Consider the following 22,229-nt stretch of genomic DNA (forward strand, 5'->3'; position numbering starts at 1 on the left):
TAGTTAGTTAGTTAGTTAGTTAGTTAGTTAGTTAGTTAGTTAGTTAGTGAGTTAGTGAGTTAGTGAGTTAGTTAATTAGTTTGTCGGGAGGCAGGGCCTCTCCATTTAGTCCTGGCTGTTCCGGATTTACTATGTAGACCAGGATAGCCTTGAACTCAGAGAGATCCACCTGCCTGTGCCTCCAGAATGCTGAGATGAAACGTGTGTGCCACTACATCTGGCTCTGGGTAGTTTAAATATCATACAAAACTTTCTTATTCCCCAAGGCTTGAACTAACTCATTTTAGGAACTCAGCCAGGGCCTGAGGTTCAGTTGGCTATCAATTTACTTATTGTGCATTGGGCTTACTGGTCTATTCCAGTTCCAAACATGGCTAGCTGTTCTGGTTATATGTATTTTCTAGAAAGATTCCAGTTCAAAGGGCTTTCAGATCATTTAAAGTTACAAAGTGGAGTTTGCAAACCCCCCCCCCTTTCGTTTTCTTGCTTAGAGTTGTCAGGGGTAGGTGATCTCTCTCTCCCTGTCTCTCTCAGTGGCTTCCAGAGTCTTGTTCATGCTAGGCAAGGACTGGCCACTGACATACTTCCACCCCAGTCCCAGGAAAGTTGGTTTGTTTGTTATTTCTGTGACTTGAGTCTCACTGTGTGGCCCAGGCCGACCTGGAAATCATGACCCTCCTGCTTCTATTTCCCAAGTGTTGGAGTTACAGATACGGACCATTGTGCCCCATAGCAAGATTTATCCTTTTAGTTGTACTTCAAAGAGTACAACTAAACTCTTGAATTTAAGAAGTTCTCCTCCTTCCAATTAAATCTATTTATTTACCTCTTGGCAAGTCCTTCCCTCTGTTTCCTTTGCCATAATCCTGTTCTATTTAGAATGTCTGTGAGGACCACCAGCCCTGGTTTGGTCTCCTGCTTTCACCTCAGGCTGCCCCACCCTTCCCAAGAGTCCCTTCCTGTTGGCCAAGTGAGGGGTCCCTGACGATGGGTTCCACTCACAGGCCTTAAAACCCTGTGCATCACCTATGAGCTTCAGCTCTTTGGACATTTGTAGTTTTTCCTGGGAAATGGGACTTAGTAATGTGAGGTGCCCTAGGGAAGGACAGAGGCGGCTGTGCCATTTGCCAGGGGCAAACGTCCAGTGCCTGGATACACAGGAATGTTGCTGTATTCGCAACACGGGGAGACTTAGGCATGTGTTCTGGTGTGTTTCAGAGCCTGTAGCCACTGGACAAGGGCCCAGCAGAGAGGTGGGTCCCCCTCTGCCACCCTTCCCACTCACGGACACACAGAACGCTCTCTGTTCCAAGACATATGGATCTTAGGGATGCGTCTCTGGACATCTGTCAAGATGAAAACTGAAGCAAGTGGAATGATTTGTCTTTAAACACAACGGGGAAAAAAAGACTTTGCTCAGTCATTTAAAAGTAAAAGGACCCCTTGTTCCTTTTCTATATTCAGCATTCACAGGCAGCCATGGTGGGTGGCTGACAGCTCCGAGAAGTGCCTGCCCTGCCCCCCATGCAGTCCATCCTTCTGGCCTCCTTAGGGCCCTCACCTCTGACCCAGCCAGCTTGTTGCTTCTCTCTTCTGCCTTGATCCTGTGTAGGGCGGTGGCCTGGACCAAGTTGTCTGTCGTGTGCCCAGGCATCTTCCTGTTGGATCCAGGCAAGAGTCCCAGCCACCACACCAGGCTCTGACCAGCAGCCGGGCATGTACCCCATGAGGGTGGCTTCCCACACAATTTCTCCTCCCTCTTTCATAACCCCTGGGAAAGAGTATATCCAGTTGCTAAGATGCCCTGTTTGCCTGTTGTCCATATCTGTGGCTAGTTTGGTTCCAGGAATCCAAGATCTGGAAACCAAGCTCCATACAAGGGAGGCAGTTAATTCTACAGAGTCAGCCTAATAGCAGATGAGGTCATAGGCCAAGAGCTGCGACTGCCCAAGCCTTGGGTCGGTGGGAGGCAAGCTTGCAGCCACCCCGCCTGCCCTCTGGGAGAGGCCAGGGATTCTCTGAAATCCCACCTGCTCCCTCCCCACGCCTCTCAGACCTCGATAATGGGAGTAGTTATTGTTGGACAATGACATTTTGTGCCCCCGCCTCCCTGGAGCAGCCACCAGAAGCTGATGGACAAAAAGAACAAGTGAAGGAGTGAAAAGGGAGGAGAAATCTCAAGACGTAGCAGAATCTGTAGTTAGGAGCGTGGAGACGGCAAGATTCCTTCAGCTGACTCGTAGCAAACACGGCAACAGAAAGGATTTCAGAATCAGAAAGCGAACCGTGCGCCTCTAACAAAGCTTTAATTATCAGTGTTGCACACAGGCCCTGCCTTTGCGGAGAAGCCACCAGCAGAGGTGCTGCAGCTGGCACTCTGGTTCCCATGGCAGCCACCTCCTTGTGGGAACCCAGCCTGCCACCTTATGCCAGGCCCGGGCCTGTTCTAAGAACACACGAAGGCAAGTGTGACCCTTCTTAAAAAAACAAAAACAACCCCCCCCCCAATCTAATGACATTTATTTTTGCATGCGTGTGTGGAGCACGCCTGTCATGGCATGTATGTGGAGGTCAGATACCAGCAAGAGTCGGTTCTCTATTTCCACTGTGTGGGTCCTGGGCATCAAATTCAAGTTCCTGGGCTTGCCACAAGTGCTGTTACGTGTGGAGCCATCTTACTAGCCCCAAGCACGACCTTCCTTTATGGCATTGTGAATATGACTTCTTGAAGCTTGACTTGTGTGGAAACCAATGTCTGGCACATTACCCTCCAGCTCTCTCATGCCCACTGGGCTTGGAGCTCTCACAGCCCAGTCACCGGGTTAGGGGCCAGCTTCGTTCTCTCGTTCTTCGTTCTTCCTTGCTGTAGAGGCCTCAGCTGGTCGAAGGGAGGAGAGAGTGACGGTTTGAGGGGCCTACGAGCGGAGAATGAGGCATGCTATTTCTTGCGTCACGGGAAACAAGAAACTGAGTCACATGTTGGTTACTCAGGACTTGAGCCAGGCTCCCCAACTACCTCCTGCCTCTAGCGGAGATGGGAACTTCCGCCCATGGGAAATAAGGACCTGCATTTTGAAGGGCAGGGGAATTGATGATAAAGTTGTTAGCATAGGGTGGGTGGAGGTAGCCTGTGCTCTGCATGGACGTCTTTGTTTTCCCTCAGCAGATTCCCCAGGTCCTATCCTGCACACGTGGGGGCGGGGCTCCTTCTGCCATCGGATTCCCACTGCCCCTCAGTGAAAACAGTACCCCAGACGAAGGTGGAGTGTCCTATGGGTGGCAGTGCCTCCTTTCCCTAATTTTTCCAGTCTGTGAACCCAGTCAGGGCGCAGTAGATGAGAAAGAGGGGCCAGTGAGGTGATGGGGAGTCCCTGCCTCTGCCCTGACCTGAGGGAACTCTGGCTGGTAGAGGAGGTGTGATGCTCACAAGTGCTCTCTGTTGGCAGGTACAGACCTTAACGGTAGGCAGAAGGAACGCCCCAGTGAGTGCCCAGTAGTTTCCAAGCCAGGAGATGTTTGCCTGTTGAGCCTCTTCCTTCCGGGACAAGCGGCTGAGCCTGTAGGGAAGGCCGCACCCAACACTCCAAGCTTTTACTCTTTGCGCTTCCTGAGCGCCCACTCACATTCCCGGGTACGTTTTAGAACTGCTGTAGTCTAGGCGGTTGGTTGTGTGCCTGCCAGCAACCTGATGGCAGCCTTCTGGGAGATGTGACAGAGGCCCAAAGCCTCTGATGTCAATTCTGTGGCCCACTGAAGGCTTACAGAAAGGTTTGTACTGTCACCAGGAAGCTGGTTGTGTATGTACTGAGGTTCATTAATGAACAAGGAGTAAATGCTCTGGCTCCTCACTCCCTGCCCCAGTGGTTTCTGGGAAGAGAGATTGGGAACCATTTTGTAGGGTTCCTGGCAGGGTTGGGCTCATGTGCCCTCTACCTGAGTCCAAGCAGCCAGCATAGCCCTGACTGTGGCCTCTGATCTGCCCTTTGGGTTTTGTGCCCTTGAGGGTAGGGGCCCAGGGCTGGGCCCAGCTCCATCCTGGAGCACCCCCGCCCAGCCAGCGGAGGAGAGACATGCAGGATGTGTAATTTTCAGTTGCTAATTGTGATGTCCTGCAGCTCGCTGAGCTAAAAATAGTCCCCGTTTTTGTTGAGTAGGTTAAAAAATAGAAGCCTGGTGCTGCCTCAGAAAGCAGACCCCTCCCCAAACTGGCAGAGGCAGGGAGCCGGCTGTTGCCTCCCCTCCACCTTCTGGCACAACCCTGGGTATTTATGCAAAATGCACCCTCAGGGCCATTTTTGTCCTAGTTTTCCCATAAGTCCTGGTTGCTTTGCCTGGGGCCCACAGACAACAGTCTGGGAGCCCCTGAAACCATGTGCAGAATGCTGTGGGAATGTACCTTTGCCCGCTCATCCCCCTGGACGGAGGGTCAGCCTTCCTCCAGCCTTCCTTCATGCTCCTGAGGGTCTTGTTCCTGCTAGGACACCTGGAGGAGATGTGGCAGAAGGCAGGCTTGGGCTCACCTGTACAACACTGCCAGCCTGAACAGCTGAGTGTGGCTCCTGGGGGCCAGGACTTGTCCTCACCTGAGAAACAAGCATTCTTCTGTTACAGGAGAGCCACGCTTGCATGAGTTACGCTGGTGCCCGGCTCATGGCTTCCTCTCATGGCTTCCTCTGATTTCTAGTAACAGACACACAAAGTTCAGCAAGGTCAGTTGAAGGCTACTTTTACATTTCTTAGAAATTTCTAGAACCACAGTCTGGGAAGGGCCCTGGAATTCTGAATGTGCCTGGCAGTTTTGCCCCCGGACAGTCCTTCTTTCCCGAGTGGTAAAGAGGATGTGTGCCTCTTGCTTCCCAGCTGTGCACAGGACTGCCGCTCCTTAGGCTGTTGTCCTGTTCTCTGTTGGGTTGGGGTTGGCTGTGTCTGGGGCCAGCCTTCTAGCCAGTTGCCCCTCTGGGGCTGCCGTCCAAAGTTCTTTCTTTAGTCTCTCTGGGATGAGGAGTTGAGCTTTATAAAGTCACTTTGGATCAGATGACAAATCCTGCTCACCCCTGCCTCTTGGGAAGAGAGCCTGGCAAAAAGAGCTGGTGTTATGAGCTGGTAGCTGGGCCTCAGAACCGTCAGCTGGAACAGGCTGCACTGCTCCCATTGTCTCCACCCCACTCCTCACTCCTGAAGGATAATGCTCCGGTCCCAGCTAATCATTTAGAGCCCTGCCCTGCTCTCCTCACTCCCTGCCTTGCTGTCTAGAGCCACTGAGGCCTCAAGTGAGAGGTTGACAGAAAAAAAGTGCGAGTGTGTTTCCTGAGAGTGTGCCCAAAGCGTGAGTATAGTCACAGGGTGGGGTACAGGCTCTAGGACAGGAATGAGGGGAGCAGCTTGCTCGTCGGCAGTGCAGCGGCTTGGCACTGCTCTGCAGCCAGCGTCTACGCCTTACCTGGCTCCGGCTAGGCTGGTTGCTGCTGGCAGCGAGGGCCTGAGTCTTTAATGAGACCACTGGAGCACAAACCACACACCCTGACCTCCCCCTCCACCTAGTGCTTGTCCTCCATGGGCACCTTCAGTACAGGAAGCAGGAAAAGCACACACAAGCAGGAGAGGACAGAATGATGGCCCAGGCCTGGACAAGTACAGGAGTGGATGTGAAGAGGCCACACCCGGTCCGGATCTTGTAGTCTCTGTTGCAGCGGTTGTCCTCGGTTCCAGGACCCCTGGGTGGGGCAGCATCTCTTAGCCCATCTAGAGTCTGTAGACGGAGGGCAGTATCCTCCAAGCACTGCCTCCCCGCTGCGGATGCAGTGTGACTTGTTGCCAAACGACCGACTGCCAAGCCTTGCTGACCCGCTTTTCCTTTCCCGGCTGCCGTATCTCGCTGCCGTAGGCAACCTGCTAAATATCTTTATGCTCTTAACTCTGCCAGATCCGAAAAGTCTCTCGGCCCTGGCTGCCTGCCACTGCTGTCAACACACCTGCTGGAGGCATCTCCAGGACCGTTACCGTGGCTCACGTCTCAGTGTGCTGGTTCTGAACTTGAAGCCATCCCCTGTGCGGTTCCCCCCACTCTGTGTCCCGAGGTCAGGTGTCCACCCTGCAGTCTGTGGCGGTGGTGCCGAGGCTTACAAAGATTGTTCCTGTCAACAGCGGGAGGTGTGGGGCTCCTGGCTCCTTCCTCCCGACACTTTGGAGCACGTTCTGGATGTTAGAGGTGCAGAGAAGTGAAACGATGACTCCTATCCTCCGGGCCCCTGTTCCCCAGAGATCAAAGCTGAAGTTGAGGCCTAGGTGTGAATACTTCACCGGGGAGTGTGGTCCCTGAGGAACAGGCAGAGTGTACAGATCCGGGAATGTGTCTGTGCATCACACGGTGTCTTTGCAGAGTGCTGTGGAGGACTTGACTCACCGTATTGAGGGGTGGGATTTTCTCAGTGATCTCTGTCCCACAGATGGAAATTTGTACACAAGGGTATAAAAGTTCCAGGGTGTTACCTGAAACAGCTCCAGCCTTTGCTATGTGCCCAGACAGACTGGGTCTGCTTGTCTCAAGCCTCGGTAAGATCTTTGGCGTGTGCCGATGGCGCTGCCGTCTTAGGTCAGAGGCCATGATCAGAATCAGGGACGACCACTGAACCATTTGGCAAGGTCCATCACGGATCACGTGGCCGTATCTGGTACCGCTCCAGGAAAACACACATCTTAGTTTTCATCTTACTTAGCCCTTACCTGGCTCTACAGGGAGGAGGGACGAGAACCGCACCTGGTTATGGATGAGGGGACTGGGGTAGAGATCCCGGAGGCTCTACCACAAATGCTGAGACAGAGAGCACATTCTTGAATCCACATCCAAGCTCTCTCCCATGTCCTGGGCCTAGGACCTGCAGTCACTGGAGAACGCTTAGAGAAATGGGGAGCCAGAGAGTCAAAGACTGGGTGTGGATGTGACCACGGGAGCGTCCCCAAGGCAGTGCCGTTGGTACTGGGCCCAGGAGGGGCAGCAAGGCTCCAGGAGCCACTTTGTGCTCAGGAAGGAACAGGAGAGTGCTGGGTGGGCACAGGGGCTGAGCCTCCAGGGAAGGATAAGGCTGTGCTGAGGTACAGTGACGGGGGAACTGTCAAGAGGCAACAGGGTACTGGCCGGAAGCTCCTTGACATGCTCACTTTGGCTGTCCCACCTTCGCCAGCCAGCCAGCCTGCAGCTCATCCATTTCAGTAGCCAGCAAAGGGCTTTCTCCGGCTCACCTCTGCTGGGCAGCCCTCCATGCCGACCCCTACCCTGCAGCTCTTTGTGGCTCTGAAGGCAGTGGGTATGGACAGCTCACCCAACTTCAATTCCTTTCAGGCCAGGAGAACTCTGTCCACCCAGGGAGGTTACCTTCCTCAGTGGTGGCCCCACAAAGCAAGGTAAAGCCAGGTGTGGAAGCAGTCTCTTTCTCCCCTCTGGGAGAGAGACTTGCAGCCTGGCTCCCCGGACCTGCCCTCACCACCACTTGTCTTGACGTGGAAATGGAGAAGCTTTCAAGGGCTGTCTGCAAAGGAGACAGTGAGTCACCAGCTCTGTCTGGCTGCAAGGTGCTTCATAGAGTTGAGCTGATTAGGTCTGTAATTAGAAGGCGCTTGTCTTCTTGCTTGAATGGAGAAGGGGTGAGGAGTGGTGGAGACAGCTAGGTATAGCCTATTCCCCGAGCGAGCATGTAAGGACGGCGGCGTGGCCCCAGCTAACTTCTTTCAGATTAGGGGCAGAGGCAAAGCTGGACCTCAGAAGCCAGCCCACTCGAGGTCTATCCTAGGGTCCCCCTGGAGGTCTGTAGAGCTTCCTGGGTCCTCTGCAATGGTTTCAACATCACGGGGGTGGGGGCTAGGTACAGCCAGGTGCCTTGGGTGCGTGGGGACCTCCTGACACTCCTTTGGACCCGGAAATCCGCAGAAAATGCCAGGGCCAAGCTTACCCCCAGATGGTGTGAAAGCTGGGCAAGATGGCTTTGAAAAGTCCCTGGGCTCTTCCAGTGTACAGCCACAGGGGCGGAAACCTCGTTTAGCTGCCACAAGGCCCTGGAGGCTGCAGTGGGAGGATTCCCTGGCCTCCAGTTTGCCTGCCCAAGGGTCACCCTCGTGTCTTGGTCAGGGACAGGTTTGACCTGTGGGCCAGGCCTGGAAACAAGGTCTTGCATTTTCACAAGATCAGGTGCTCTTGCTGCTGTGGGAGACCACACCTGGCATAGAGACTTGCGGTGTCATTGGTGCCTATGTGGCATGCAGGTGGCACCAATCAATGGCACCCGTGGTGCAGATGATGGGGGCCTGGTGCAGGAATCTCGTAAGACATCTCCTAAGGGGCACCTTGGCTTCCTAGTAGCCTCAGAAGCGCACTTCCTCCGCCCCAAGGCTCCCAACTCAAGCCTGTCTTCTGCCTTTGCTGCTAGCTGTCTCCACATCCTGGCCTCCTTCACTTGTCTGTGGGACTTGTGCCTGCGACTTGACCTCAGTGCGAGCATTCAGGGGAGAGTGAAGAGACAGTACAGAGTAAACGAGATGACTTGGTGCCATCTACAAAGATGAGTGAGAGCTTTTGCCATGTGTTCCCTCTAAGTGGTTCCTGCAGACTTCAGATTCCTAGGGTGGGGCCTCTGGGGAACCAGGCCCGCCCCAAGGACTCCTGCTGGTTCCTCAGACTTCTCTCCCAGAGGCAGCAAGTCTCACTGTCCCCTCTGTAACAGCAGAATCAGAGTATATTGAGACCCAGACAGCCTCCCCCTGGCTCTGGTTCTCTCAGCAGGCCGACTATAGCAGCCTTGCCCAAAGGTCTGTCTCCACAGGCGCCGTGTGAGTCAGTGGGAAGTTAGAGTATGTCTTACCCTCACCCTTACACTCAGTAATACCTGCTGCCTCTGTAGGGGCAAAACTCCGGGGGTATTGGATATGGAGGTGCCAAGGCTCCACATTCAGAACTGTGGGAAGTTGAGGTTCACCGGAGCCTCTGTGAGACTGAGGCCAGCAGGGCCACACAGGCGACAAGAGCCCAGCAGTGTTGTTTGACTGTATAGATGGTCACTGACCTGTGGGAGGACACAAGAGCCAGTGCACAGCCTCTTCTGACCTTGTGGGTCGGCAGGAGAAGAGGGCAGGGCAGCTTCCTGGGCTAGAGCAATATGGTGTATGCTAAGATAATGGTTTCATGGATGTCAAATGGTCACAGTTATCTGTTTTGCATAGTGGGGAAACTGAGGCAAGTGTGGCTCTGTACTGTTGACACGGAGCCCTGAGCAGGGGTCATGGGACCAGAGAAAATATGGGGTGTTTTTCACTGCTTTCTGAACAGGAGCCCTCTCAGCACGGGGATCTTTTAATCAAGGCAGGGCTGTGGGCCCGTGAGATGGACGCTGTGCTGGAATGGAGCCACACCTCCAAACTCCAAAGTGCTGCCCATAGCTTCCACCATGGCAGGACAGTCTGACTCCTCCCTCTGCCCCCCAGGGATGAGAGGAAAGGCTTGCTTAATAGATAGCCCCATGTAGCAGGCTATCCTCTCAGGATCATCCACTCATGGGCAAATACGTCACTGCTCTGATCCCTACTTGGCTGATGTATTAATTACTCTTGTATTGCTTGATAAGACACCATGACCAAGGCAACTTGTAGAAGAACGAGTTTATTTGGGGCTTACAGCATCCATGGCCATCATGCGGGGAGCGTGGAAGCAGTAGGCAGGCATGGTGCCAGGGCTGTAGCTGAGAGCTCACATTTTGAGACTGGGAATGGGGTGGGCCGCTGAAACCTCAAAGCCCTGCCTCCAGCGACACACCTAATCCTCTCCAAACAGCTCCACCAACTGGGGTTCAAATATTGAGACCTGTGAGCCTCTGGGGGCCATTTTCATTCAAACCGCCATAGCTGGGCAGCGGAGCTTTTGATTTGCCGCTGTCTGAGCAGAGACTCAGCTGCATGTGGAGTAGCGACCCCCTAAGGCCGTCCCAGGATGCAGCAGTCCCGCTGGGATGCTGGCCTGTCTGCTTCAGCACCCGATTCCACGTGTCCAAAAGCCAATTACAGATGTTTCCTCCCAGACCCTGACTGCCTCTCTGTGATGTGCTGCTAAGTGGCTCAGGCCTGTCAGTTCTTGGCAGTATTCAAGGTCAGTTCCACTACCCTCCTCTTCTGCTGTTACTTGGCCAGACAAGCCCTCCCAGTGTTCCTGAAAAACCAGATAATCATCTTCCAAATGCCTCTCCCTCAAGCTCCTCTGCTCGGAGCTGACTCTCTCACAGTGGCGAGGGCAGCAGCAGCACATTATGCCCCGGTCCTACAGCATGCACTAATTAGCCCAGTCCTCCGACCACGTCCCTGCTAATCCATTAACCTCCATATGCATCAGCCTCAGGAGGTTGGCAGATGATGCCCTGAAGGGTGTTCCTTGGCTGTGCTCAGGAGTTGCATAGCTAATGACTAACAGCCAAACCCATCATGCCCACTTCATCACTCAGGCTGTCTTGACCATAGGCTCCCTGTACTTGCTGGAGAGTTTATTCTTCTCCTGAATATAATCCCAGGGGGTCCATGATTAGGACACAGAGAACCTTCACTGGGTCAGGGTCCTTGGACTGAGATCTAGGGTGCAAGGAGCAGGTGTTAAAGACACTTTCATCAGAGTTGCAGTGTCTGGGGGAACCAAGCTGCTCAAGCACCTCTCCTCGAGGCTTCTAGGCAGCCCTGCATGTGCCTAGACCAGATAGATGTGCAGAGATTGTAGGCCGCCTACGACGTATCTGTTGTTTTTAAACAAAATCCCAAATGTTCAATTTTACCAATAGAGACTCAGGAGCCAGATGCTGGAATGAAAGCCGACCAGCTCAGAGAAAGCACCCAGCTGACCTTCCTACTCAGCCAGTCACAGAAGGGAAAATAACACCCCCTGACCCACGCCGTCTCCAGAAACCTCTCAAACTCAATATTCTTCCCTTCTACTTCCTGTGTGTCTTCTTATTTACCCTCCTGGCTTCCTGTTCTTCTCTAAGGTTTTTTCCTATGTTTATTTCTGGTCAACTGGTTACTTGCTCTGCCTCTTGACCTAGAGTTAACTTTATTTAATGCTGTTTGCAACACTCAAACAGAAAGCTCTTGGATTAAAGGTGTGTGCTAGGGCTGAGCCACACCACAACTAGAAACAAGTTACAAGTGTTTCCAGGAAACAACTCAATCTTTGGGTTCACAGCATAGTCAAATATCGTGCAGCACGTGTCTCATAGCCTTGCTCTTCTTTCCCAGGAAGCTATGCCCCAGACATCTGTGGTCTTCTCCAGCATCCTTGGGCCCAACTGTAACAGACAGGTGCCGCCCGGCATGGGGGAAAGAGGAGGTGGGGCCAGCAGTGGCTCCAGGGACCTCATATTCCAAGATGGCCGCCTCACTTCTGGGTCCTTGGAGGCCCTGATGGAGCACCTGGTCCCAACAGTGGACTACTATCCTGACGTGAGTGGCTGGGGCCTGGGGAAACTGGAGCGGCAAGTAACAGGGAGGGGTACCTGGGCTTCAAGGAAGGCTGCTTCTGGGAGGGGAAGAAGGGGCGGAGGGGGCTATAGAGTTGGGCAGAGCGTCAGAGGATGGATGGGCAGGGCCAATACTGCCTTCTGGGCCTTCATCACCTTTTGCTCTGCACATGAATGCTGTGTCTAGAGGAAGCTGAAGTGACTACCTTGCTGCCCTCAGGTAGATGAAACTAAGGGGAGGACACATAGGAAGGAGAGATATAAAAAGGGCCCACCTCTGGAGGAAGAAGAGTTTGAAGGGTAAGGCCAGCATGGAGGGTCCTGTGACCTGGTAGCCCAGACTACTTCCTAGAGCTCATCCCTGAGCCAGGAAGCACAGATTCCAAAGGAAGAAGATCCATCCCTCCTCTGAGGCATGTGGACACAGAGCCCTCTCCCTGACCACCAACAGTCCAAAGCCTTCTTCCTCACCTCAAGATAGCATCGGGCATGCTGGGAACAGAGAAGACAGTATCTTGTCATGCCCATTGCCGTGCCTGTGAAAAATCAAGTCACTCCCTAAAGGACTGTGAGCAAACAGTTCCTAAGGGTAAATTCTTCTATCATAGTAAAAATTCAAGGAAAAGATTTCCTATGAAATGTAGGTGTGGAAGGAATGGGCTCATGAATGTTGGTCATCCAAGATATGCAAGGCAATTCCTTAATTTCAGAAAAAGCTGACTAAGGGGCTTCGCTCAAGGCCCAAGAGAAAACAACACGAGCCATTCATTTCCTGTCTACCAAAAAAGGATTATTCTAAAAGGCAACTAGAAAATTCAAGGCTTGATAGGACAAACAGGCCTACCAAAAACTTAGAAAAACCATTTAATGGAGATAAAGATGCTTCTAGGGATAAATCAAGAGATGCTAAAGATTAAAAAAATGATATTTTTGCAAACTACTATAAATGATAAGGGGCCAAAGTTAAAATTCCAGTTAGATGGCATTGAGATTGAAGGATTGCTGGATACTGGGGCAGATGTCACAAAAATTTCCCAAGATTCTTGGCATCCAGTTTGGCCACTTCGAAAGGTATCTAAACAGCTCCTAGGGATTGGGACATTGTCTCAGGTAAAACAAAGTCTAAGTTGGATTAAATGTATAGGACCAGAAGGTTAGACTGGAAGGTTAGGGCCAATCTGTGGGAGATGTAGCCATAAATTTATGGGGAAGAGACCTTTTGCAACAATGGAAAACATTAACATGCCTTCAACTTTAGAGACAGGCTGTAAGGGAGGAGATGGCTAATAAAGAAATTAAAGGAGGTTATCAGAGGCAGTTACTGACTGTCCATAGGCAGGTCACCATGGAGTAACCAGGAGCACATAGCCACGAGCAGCTTGCTTTCAGGACTGTCCTGATGGAGCAGGAGCAGCTCAATTGGAACATGTGCAAGTATTTTTGGGGCCCATGCTGTGACTCTAATGTGCTTTTCCTCACATGTCTGAGTCATTGGCTTGTAAGGTGGACTCCGAGAGTCTCACCTGCTGGTTAGGATGCCAGAACACCCATCCTGTACAGCTTGGGACAGGCCACAGGAAGTTTACAGGGTCAGAGGGCCATCCAGCGTGCCAGGGAGAGCCATGTCTAATAGCCTGGCGTACCACGATGGCAAGAGCATGCCCTTCTTCAGACTGCGCACACTCCCTGCTGACTTTGCCCAGCTGGCTCCAGGCTGAAGCAAGGAAATTCCTACAGGCTTGGAGTTGGGTGCCTGGGACCCCGATAACCCAGCTTACAAGAGCCAAATGGGGGTAGGCCAAGGTCCAAGTGGGGTAGAGTCCCCCAGAGGACCCCAACCTGCAGTACCACCTGTCCACAGGAAGAGCCTCTCATGATCCTGTAGAAACTGACCCATGGGGGAGACAACACATGAGAACCATTGGTGCCTGTGTCACCTGAGGCTTTCAAGATGGCTCGGACCAGTCATCACGAACCTGGCCACAGGCCTGGAGGACTCTCCCCACCCCCATCCATCCTGGGGTGGGACAGAGGGCCCTGGAGAATTCCAAGAGGGCTGTGCCTCCTGGGTATGCAGGCGTAGCAACGGAAACAAGGCCGCACAAAATAAAACCACATGAGGAAAGGCACAGGGTGATGGCCCGGGATAAGCCAGGCCAAGTGGAAGGCTGTGAAAGCCTTCTGACCATCACTCACCCCCTCTCCTTCCTCCAGAGGACATACATCTTCACATTTCTCCTGAGTTCTCGGGTCTTCATGCCCCCTCATGACCTTCTGGCTCGAGTAGGGCAGATCTGCTTGGAGCAGAGGCAACAGCTAGAGGCTGGGCCTGAGAAGGTAAGCCACTGAAGGGATGACAGCCCTTTGTTCCTTGGTTGGAGAAGGGCAGTGAATAGAGAGAGTGGGCAGGGCATGGTATGGGTCAGGCTGGAGGCCCAGTGTAGGCCAAGCTGCTCTGTCCTGCTGCAGCCCCGAGGAGCGGCCCCTCCAGCATAGAGGTGAAACACACACTAGAGCTGAATTGCTGGGACAGTGCTTGTACCCTCCTGGGGCAGGGTCCCACAGACAGCTGGCCTTCTGGCCTGGGCAGATCCCCTGAAGTGAGGTCATATGGCAAAAGCACCAGACAGGTCTTAGCCACTGTCGCCTCTGTGGGAGTCAGGTGGTTGTGCCCTCAGGATAGCAGCTGCTCACACAGGAGTGTTCAGTGGTCTCAGTAGGGCTGTGTGGCCTCCTCCTGCTGGAGGTTTGTGGAGGGAGCCCACGAACACCGTATACATCCTTGTCAGAGTTGTGAGCCAGGTGGTGGAGCCTGGAGCATCTGTCAGGCCCGGCATCCATGACGGCTGCCGGGTGCCGGGCGCCGGGCTGAGCTGAACTGGACAAGGCCTCATGAGCCTGAAGGTTGGGTCTGAGGAGAGTGAGCCCTCATTGCAGGAGGGGTCTGGAAGCCAAGATTATGGCTAACTTTGGGCAGCGTTGAGGATGGTAAACTGATTAGGACCTGGAAGTAGTCATGGTGGTGCCCCGAGTCTTTGGCCCGTGTGGGCACAGCTGCGTGTCTTGAGTTTCTCTGCTCTCCTCCCTGGGGCAGAGGCTACACAGGCATTTTGAGTAGAATAAACAGCCTCGTGCAGCACACCAGCCCCGCTCCCTCCAGCCCTGTGCTGAATGCAAGGTCCTACTTGGCTTCCTTCTCAGGGCTGCACCTCCTCCCAGTCCTTCCCAAACTTGCCTTTGGCAGAGGGGCGAGGAGCAGTTTTGCATTTACTATTATTCTTGGTTGTGTGTTCTTATGTGTAATAATAGAGCTATTTCTGTCAGGGTAGTGGTGCATTTTTTTGTTTTTTTTTTTTTTTTTTTTTTTTTTTTTTTTTTTTTTTTTTTTTTTTGTTTTTTTAAGTGAATTTAAGTGAAAAAGTCCACCTCAGGGAAAGAAGAGTCAAATGAGAGCCACTTACTGTAGTGTAGCCATGGCAAAACCTTGCGTATACACAGGGGCTGTGTGCCCAGCACAAACCCTGGGGAGGGTCATGGCCCTAAGATACAGGGCAACTTATACCATTGCCACCTTATGGTTCCCTCTGACTTGGGGGTCTTGCCTATTCCCTCACTGCCCCAGGCCAAGCTGAAGTCCTTCTCTACCAAGATTGTGCAGCTGTTGAAGGAGTGGACGGAGGCCTTCCCTTATGACTTCCAGGACGAGAAGGCCATGGCGGAGCTGAAGGCCATCGCACACCGTGTCACTCAGTGTGATGAGGTGAGACCTTGACCAGGCTGCTTGGGTGTTTTGGGTGGGGTGGGGTGGGGGCAGTTTCTACAGGAATATCCTCATATCTGGCCCCTTTCCTTGTGGCCGCCAAGAGGGTAGCACGCACAGGCAATAGCCGAGCAGGCCAGCAATGGGCTAGATGGACCCGTGTCCTTGCAACAATTGCCATGACTCCCGTCCTCGACATCACAGCCCTCATGTCTTGGCCTTGGCCGAGACAGAAGCTGAGGAGCTGCATAGCCCCTCCCCAGGATAGAGAAACCTGTGCTTAGCAGCTCCTGTTTGCTGGGGAGGGAAGCCTGGGGAGAGACTGCTGAGAGGCCAGTGAGCCTAAGAGACCCAGGGAGACAACCCTTTCTGGTGCCTTCTGGGTTCCTACTGCTGTAGGAGGCAGAGAGCCGCAGCTATGCTGATAGCCTCCGGGGAAAGCTGCTTTTCAGACCTGCTAACCAAGCCCCAGCCCTACCCACTGCCCTTCCCCTAGGAGGGCAGCCCACTAAACCCACCCTTCCCTGCAGTCCCAAGGAGCCACTTTGTGGCCCATATTGTCATCCAGGGCCCAAAGGTATATTCAGGTTTGGAGAGGAGGGTGGGAGCCGGCGGTCAGAGACAGGCCTAGACGTGGGGTGGGGCTCTCTGTGGTGTCGGCGACCACGCTGCCAATCCATTCCAACACCGTGATGCAGCCCCGACCTCCGCAGGAGAACGGCACAGTGAAGAAAGCCATTGCCCAAATGATACAAAGCTTGCTGCTGTCCCTGGCTGCCCGGAGTCAGCTCCAGGAGCTTCGGGAGAAGCTCCGGTCACCGGTTGTGGACAAAGGGCCTGTCCTCAAGGCCAAGCCACCAGCCGCCCAGAAAGACATCCTGGGTGTGTGCAGTGACCCCCTGGTGCTGGCCCAGCAGCTGACTCACGTCGAACTGGTCAGTGCTGCCGCATGCCCTGCGTGGTCCGGGGATGGGGTCAGTCGGGCCACCCTTGACATTGCTTAGCCACTGGGCGCTGCAAGGATGCCTCCCTGCTGGCCAATCTGGGCCTCGATAGGGAAGCTGGCTTGCCGGCTCTTGCCGTGATTGCCGCAGGCTAGTGGCGAGTCCACCAGAGCAACGGGTATCTCTGGGTCCACTGTTGTGTCTCTTAAGAGTGCTGCATCCCTGTATGAGCCGAAGTGGGACAGGGAGGGACACTGGCCTGTGGTGGCCCCAGGATACAGGAAAGGCCCGAGAGGAGATAGTTTCTGCTCCGGACAGGCTCTGTCTGCTCTTCCTGTAATCTCTGCCACACCCCTTGAAGCTCTGACCCCTCTCCTTGTCCCCCGCTGAAGGAGAGGGTCAACAGCATTCGCCCTGAGGACCTGATGCAGATCATCAGCCACATGGACTCCTTGGACAATCACAGGGTGAGTGGGCACCCTGGGAGCCATGGCTGGGCCTGCCACTTGCACCCCCACACAGGTTGGGTGCAGGGCTCGCCCAGTTATGTGGTATGCACTTTGGAGTTCTGGGCCATGCCACCTGGTGGCTGTGACTGTGGCCTTCCCGGGATTTATCATGGGGGTTAGTGACAACTAGACAGAGTGGTGCATCATGGGAGAAGCCAGTCTGGACTGATGGGTTAGCTAAGGAGCAGGCAGGCGTGGTCCAGGGTCAAGCTCTGGCCTTGAGACCTGGCCAGCCATGGAGACTGGCTTGTCCAAGCAGGGTCCCCAGGGCTCCCTGTGACGTGCTCTGTCCCTCTAGTGCCGAGGAGACATGACTAAGACGTACAGTCTCGAAGCCTATGACAACTGGTTCAACTGCTTGAGCATGCTCGTGGCTACAGAGGTGTGCCGGGTAAGTTTCTGCATTAGCAGACCCGAGTAAGATGGCCTCCCCTACCGTCTCTGCAAGGCTGAGTCAGCCTCAAGTAAATGCACATGGTGCCCGCTGCCAGGGCTTCAGCTTGGCCCTGGCAGCAGAATCTCGCATGTAACAATGATTCTTTCACACGGTAACAAAGACCTCATTCCCGGAGTGCCTGCCTTGTGCCCAGAGCCAATTATGGCGCACTCCGTTGCCCTCAGTCTGTGAGGCAGATGGCTTCATTCCTGTTGTGGATGAGGATGGAACAATGTAGGACATGGATGGAGCTTGTTGCCACAGGGCCGCAAGGACACAGCCTCAGATTTCTGGCAGCAAAGCCCGATGCCCTCACCGAAGTCCATGCCCAGGGGTCCCATGGTGGCTCCATGCCAAGGCAGACCCACTGTTTCCAGGTGGTAAAGAAGAAACACCGGACCCGCATGCTGGAGTTCTTCATTGACGTGGCCCGGGAGTGCTTCAACATCGGGAACTTCAACTCCATGATGGCCATCATATGTGAGTGTCCAGGTACAGGCGGGGCTGCTTGTGCTTCTCCATGCTCTGACCTCTGCCCAATGTCCCCCCAGCTGGCATGAACCTCAGTCCAGTGGCACGGCTGAAGAAAACATGGTCCAAAGTCAAGACAGCCAAGTTTGATGTCTTGGAGGTACTGTTGTCTGACCCCCCCCCCATCTCATGTTGTACAGAGGGTCCTCAGCAGGGTGTGTGTGTTTGTGTGTGTGTGTGATCTTTCGTGTCACTCTTACACACACAGGACTGGCCTTGTTGGTGCTGGGCGCTTGAGCTCTTCTTGGCCATGTTGCTTTGGGTGGAATCAAAGAGCGATAGTGAGAGCTTGAACTAGCTAACGCTGGTTCAACCAAGTGACATCACCGTGTCCTGATCCTGGGCCACCTGTGTCCCCAGAGGCTGGCAGACATGTCACCTGAAGCTCCACGTAGATGTACTTGGTCACAGACTACTCTGTGTTTAGCAAGCACCGATACATGTGCCTTGTGGCGTGGTTGAGGTCTGAGCGGTGTCAGTCAGTGTCATGGAGCAGAGGAAGGCTTTAAAGCAATGGTTCTCAACCTCCCTGACGCTGCGACCCTTTAATTCAGTTCCTCATGTTGTGGTGACCCCCCCCCCGCCGTAAAATTATTTTCATTGCTACTTCAGAACTGTAATTTTGCTGCTCTTATGAACCGTAATGTAAATTCCTTCATTTTCTGATGGTCTTAGGCCACCCCTGTGAAAAAAAATCATTTGATCCCGAAGGGGGTCATGACCCATAAGTTGAGAACCATTGCTTTGAAGGCAGGCACAAGGACCCAGCAGGACACACGGAGCTGTGACACTCCTGTGTCTCTCCAAGGTCTAGGGCCTCAGGGGCTGTGTTGACTGCCTGGTCCCCGGGACTGTGCCTTTTCCACCTGCCGCCTCATAGTCTACAGAGGGGCACCCGTGTCGGTCTGAGGGCCTTACTCTATCTTCCCCGTGCCTCCAGCATCACATGGACCCCTCCAGCAACTTCTGCAACTACCGCACAGCCCTGCAGGGGGCAACACAGAGGTCCCAGACGGCCAACAGCAGTCGCGAGAAGATAGTCATCCCTGTGTTCAACCTCTTCGTTAAGGACATCTACTTCCTGCACAAAATCCACACCAACCACCTGCCCAATGGGCACATTAACTTCAAAGTGAGCCCAGCCCCTCGCGGTCCCAGCATGGGCGGGGCAGGCGGAGCCTTCCGGTACTAGCAGGCAGTAGCTTTGTAGCAGGGGTCGGGGTGAGGGTGGCTTCCAAGCCCTGTCTGAGGCCCAGAAGGTCCTTCGGGGCTGGAGCACCAGGTGGGCCAGGGCTGCTTGTTCAGCCTTAGGTTTGAGGTGCAGCTCCTGACTTTCTTGGGGGAACAGCTGGTCTCGGAGCTTGTTGCCACAGGGCCCGTATTTATCCAGGATCCCTGTACTAGTTCTGACTCCACTAAGGAGGCAATGGAGGTGCCATCCCTAGGGACTTGGGGGTGTGGAGGGAGCTAGGTAAGAAGGGACTTAAGCAGGATCCCAGATAGGCCTGGGGGCTGAGGGTACCTGGCCAAGGGTGGGAGCAGAGCAAAGGCAGCCCAGAGTGGCGTAGTGTACGTCAAGTAAGGGGTAGCTGGGCGCTGTGCACTCATACTGACGCCCTGGTGTGAAGAGGGTTGACTTGTTCTGCTGGTGCTGCTCCCCATGCTGGGTATGGCTGGGAGGGATCGCCTCAGGCTGGAGACACAGATGGGACCTTCTGGGTCCCTGTGCGAGAGACACCCAGGCCCTGTTGTAGCCTGATTGCCTCTGCAGAGGGCAAGGCAGAGTGTCCTTGGGGCTTTCTGTGGTCTCCGACGCTGTATAAGCTGCCATAGTGTCAGCCAGACCGGCGCTGTCACCTTCCTCCTGCTGAGACTAACAACAGAAGCAGCAGACAGATATGGCAGGGAGCCATATCTCTGGCTCTGATATTGGCTTTGAGTTCATTCAGGTGATGTCCTGTTGGTATTTTTGTCTCTTCAGAAATTTTGGGAAATTTCCAGACAGATCCACGAGTTCATGACATGGACACAGGTAGAGTGTCCCTTCGAGAAGGACAAGAAGATTCAGAGTTACCTGCTCACAGCTCCCATCTACAGTGAGGAAGGTAAGGGCATCTCTTTGACAGCATCTCCCCAAGCTCATAACTGTTCTCACATCCACCTAGGCCCCTTGACCTCTGGAGGTGGCTCTGGAAGACAGTCAGGGCCCAGCTAGAGTACCTAGTCCTCTTGTCCTGGGCCTCGCTGTGATCCTGGAAGGGGTAACCCACCTGCAGGGTTGCAGGCTCTGAGGCTCTCTCCATCCCTCAGCTCTCTTCATCGCCTCCTTTGAAAGCGAAGGTCCCGAGAACCACATGGAGAAGGACAGCTGGAAGGCACTCAGGTACACCGAAGCCTGGGGAGGGAGAAGGTGGGCACGGGCGAGAGGTGGGCATGGTAAAACAGATCTGGCCTTCCCAGTGGACGGTTTTCGGAAGATGCTGAAGACTGGGCTGGACTGGGGTCTCTTCTCACAGAGATCTGGGTCAGCCCTCTGCCTGCTCAGGGGAGCCTGATGCAGCCCCTTCTGCCCACTGCAGGACCACTCTTCTTAACAGAGCCTGAGGACGCAGCCTGCAGATGCCGGAGGGAGCACATAATACGCATCGCATTTCAATTGTGGCAGATGCGGGATGAGAGAGGAGGAGGCCTCACTGGTTGGGGTCCATTTTGTATATAACTTTTATGAAAAAGAAAATGGTAATTATTTCATGCATCAGCCTTTGGCACTTACAAAGTTTTTTTTTTTCTTTCTTTCCTTCTTTCTTTCTGTTGTCGTTGTTATTTATTTTAAACAGGGCAGGGCCCTGTTTTGGGGAGGGGCGGGAAAGAGTATCATGGGAGATGGTAACCATGGTAACACCTTATTCTAATGAAATGTAGATTTTTATTTTCTACTTTTGATGATTAACATCCTATGAAAAAAAATTTAAAATAACCCAACCAAAACCAATATGAGCCCTGCCTGCTCGGACGCCTCTCCAGCCAGTGTCTCTGATGTTGGGGTTAGTGCCTTAGAGGGTACTGGGGGTCCAGTCTTCCTGTTCCATTGTTGGAGCTGAAGCCAACTGTCCTGTGCCGCAAGGAGCCCACCCTCAGCAGCCTGGGCCACCAGGTTCCCACAGGAAGGGCTGGAGTGGCCAGGAGGTCTTGAGTGCACACTTCCGGAAGGGAACCTTTACATACGGGCTTTCCAAAGTTTACATTTTCATTTTCCTTTATCAGGGATTTATGGGGTTGGGAGGGGCAGGGGGATGCCTGACAGCATATTTTCTGTGAGAATATGTTTGGCAAAAATGTTCTTCAACTGTGTTTTAGAAGAGAGAGAGAGAGAGAGAGATATCTAAGACAATATAGAGAGGGCATTGTAACATCGTCAGCCTCACCTGAGCTGAGGCGCTTTGAGGAAGCCACGTAGAGCAGACCTGAGGATGGAAAGGCTGTATCTGAAGCTGGCCCACAAAGGGAAGGAAAAGCAAAATGGGGCGTGTGGTAGACAGCCTTCCCTCCCTCTGGTAGGAGGGCCCCCCCATAGGTAATCTGAAACTCAGACAATTCGCCAGGCAGCCCCCACCTCTGGAGCACTTCCAGATGACAAAGTCCAACATGGAGCAGGGTGTTTCTGATCCAAACAGGGGAGCGTGGTTCATCTGTCATGTCTGACTCCCTGGCGTGAACCCTGGATCTTACTGACCATGGGTGGGATGGCTCTGTCCCTCAGACAGCTGGAGGTATCTACACTGATTTGCTTGGCTTGGGTGGGAGCTGCCTGTCAAGAGGCCCAGTATGGACTGGTCGGTCCCGTTCCCAGAGCCCCTGTGGACAGCCGGGAGATGGCCAGCCAAGCCAAAGGGAGGTAGGCTCGGTGTCCACCCTCAGCCTTGGGCAGTAGTTACACTGTATTGTCACAGTGTGTTTGCACTTTTCAGACCGTCTAGCTAATACAGATTGTATATTGATAGTACATATCGATTTGTTTATGTCTTTGAGATAAAGGCTGGAAACTTGAGAATATATATTTGGAATATAATGTTAGAACATTTTCTGTACATGTGTTAAGAGCCTTCAAGTCCATGTGTGCTTCAGGGGTCACCGGTTCTAGTATCTTCTTGAGAAAGTGTCTACATTGCAATCTTACTGCCCCACTTTGATACACCCTACATTTGCTGTTTTGGTATTTGGAGTTGATCTCTGAGTATAAAGCTGTACCATATGCAGGAGGTCAGTTGTGGTGTGACTGGATGTACTTGCATCAATAAAAGAACATGTTGCTCTTCTCTCTTGCCTGTGTATGTGTGTGTGTGCTAAGGAGCCTGGAGTTAGGGAGGACGGAGGTGGAGGGGAGGCGGTTGGCTTTCCAGGGACCCACTGTAGGCTTCCAAGTGTGTGTGTGGGACCCAGCAAGGAGCTTTTGTTTGCAGCTGAACTGCAATCAGACAAATGGCTTTTTAGGTGATTAACGGGAGACCAGAAAAGGGCGCACAGGATGGCTGTTGGAGTCCTGCTTTTCTGAAAGAACACAGGTGTGGT

General features: G+C 53.4%; 1 protein-coding gene across 5 annotated transcripts in view; it reads left to right on the forward strand.

Moving 5' to 3' along the window:
- Positions 1 to 21,827, forward strand: part of Rasgef1a (RasGEF domain family member 1A) — an 80,533-nt gene extending 58,706 nt beyond the window's left edge. For 4 of the 5 annotated variants that reach the window (XM_055604291.1, XM_055604292.1, XM_055604289.1 and 1 more), the window contains exons 2-13: positions 11,260 to 11,463; positions 13,695 to 13,817; positions 15,103 to 15,240; positions 15,939 to 16,175; positions 16,577 to 16,651; positions 16,992 to 17,084; positions 17,507 to 17,609; positions 17,681 to 17,760; positions 18,601 to 18,792; positions 19,642 to 19,765; positions 19,971 to 20,043; positions 20,240 to 21,827. In XM_055604291.1, the coding sequence (XP_055460266.1) occupies positions 11,266 to 11,463; positions 13,695 to 13,817; positions 15,103 to 15,240; positions 15,939 to 16,175; positions 16,577 to 16,651; positions 16,992 to 17,084; positions 17,507 to 17,609; positions 17,681 to 17,760; positions 18,601 to 18,792; positions 19,642 to 19,765; positions 19,971 to 20,043; positions 20,240 to 20,264 (1,461 nt within the window). In that variant the 5' untranslated portion in view covers positions 11,260 to 11,265 and the 3' untranslated portion in view covers positions 20,265 to 21,827. The remainder of the gene's footprint in view (positions 1 to 11,259; positions 11,464 to 13,694; positions 13,818 to 15,102; positions 15,241 to 15,938; positions 16,176 to 16,576; positions 16,652 to 16,991; positions 17,085 to 17,506; positions 17,610 to 17,680; positions 17,761 to 18,600; positions 18,793 to 19,641; positions 19,766 to 19,970; positions 20,044 to 20,239) is intronic. The other variant, XM_055604290.1, reaches the window with a different exon arrangement.
- The last annotated feature ends 402 nt before the right edge of the window (positions 21,828 to 22,229 follow it).

This window comes from Psammomys obesus, unplaced genomic scaffold, assembly GCF_907164565.1.
Source record: "Psammomys obesus unplaced genomic scaffold, mPsaObe1.curated_primary_1811, whole genome shotgun sequence".
In the NCBI taxonomy this organism is placed as follows: Eukaryota; Metazoa; Chordata; class Mammalia; order Rodentia; family Muridae; genus Psammomys; species Psammomys obesus.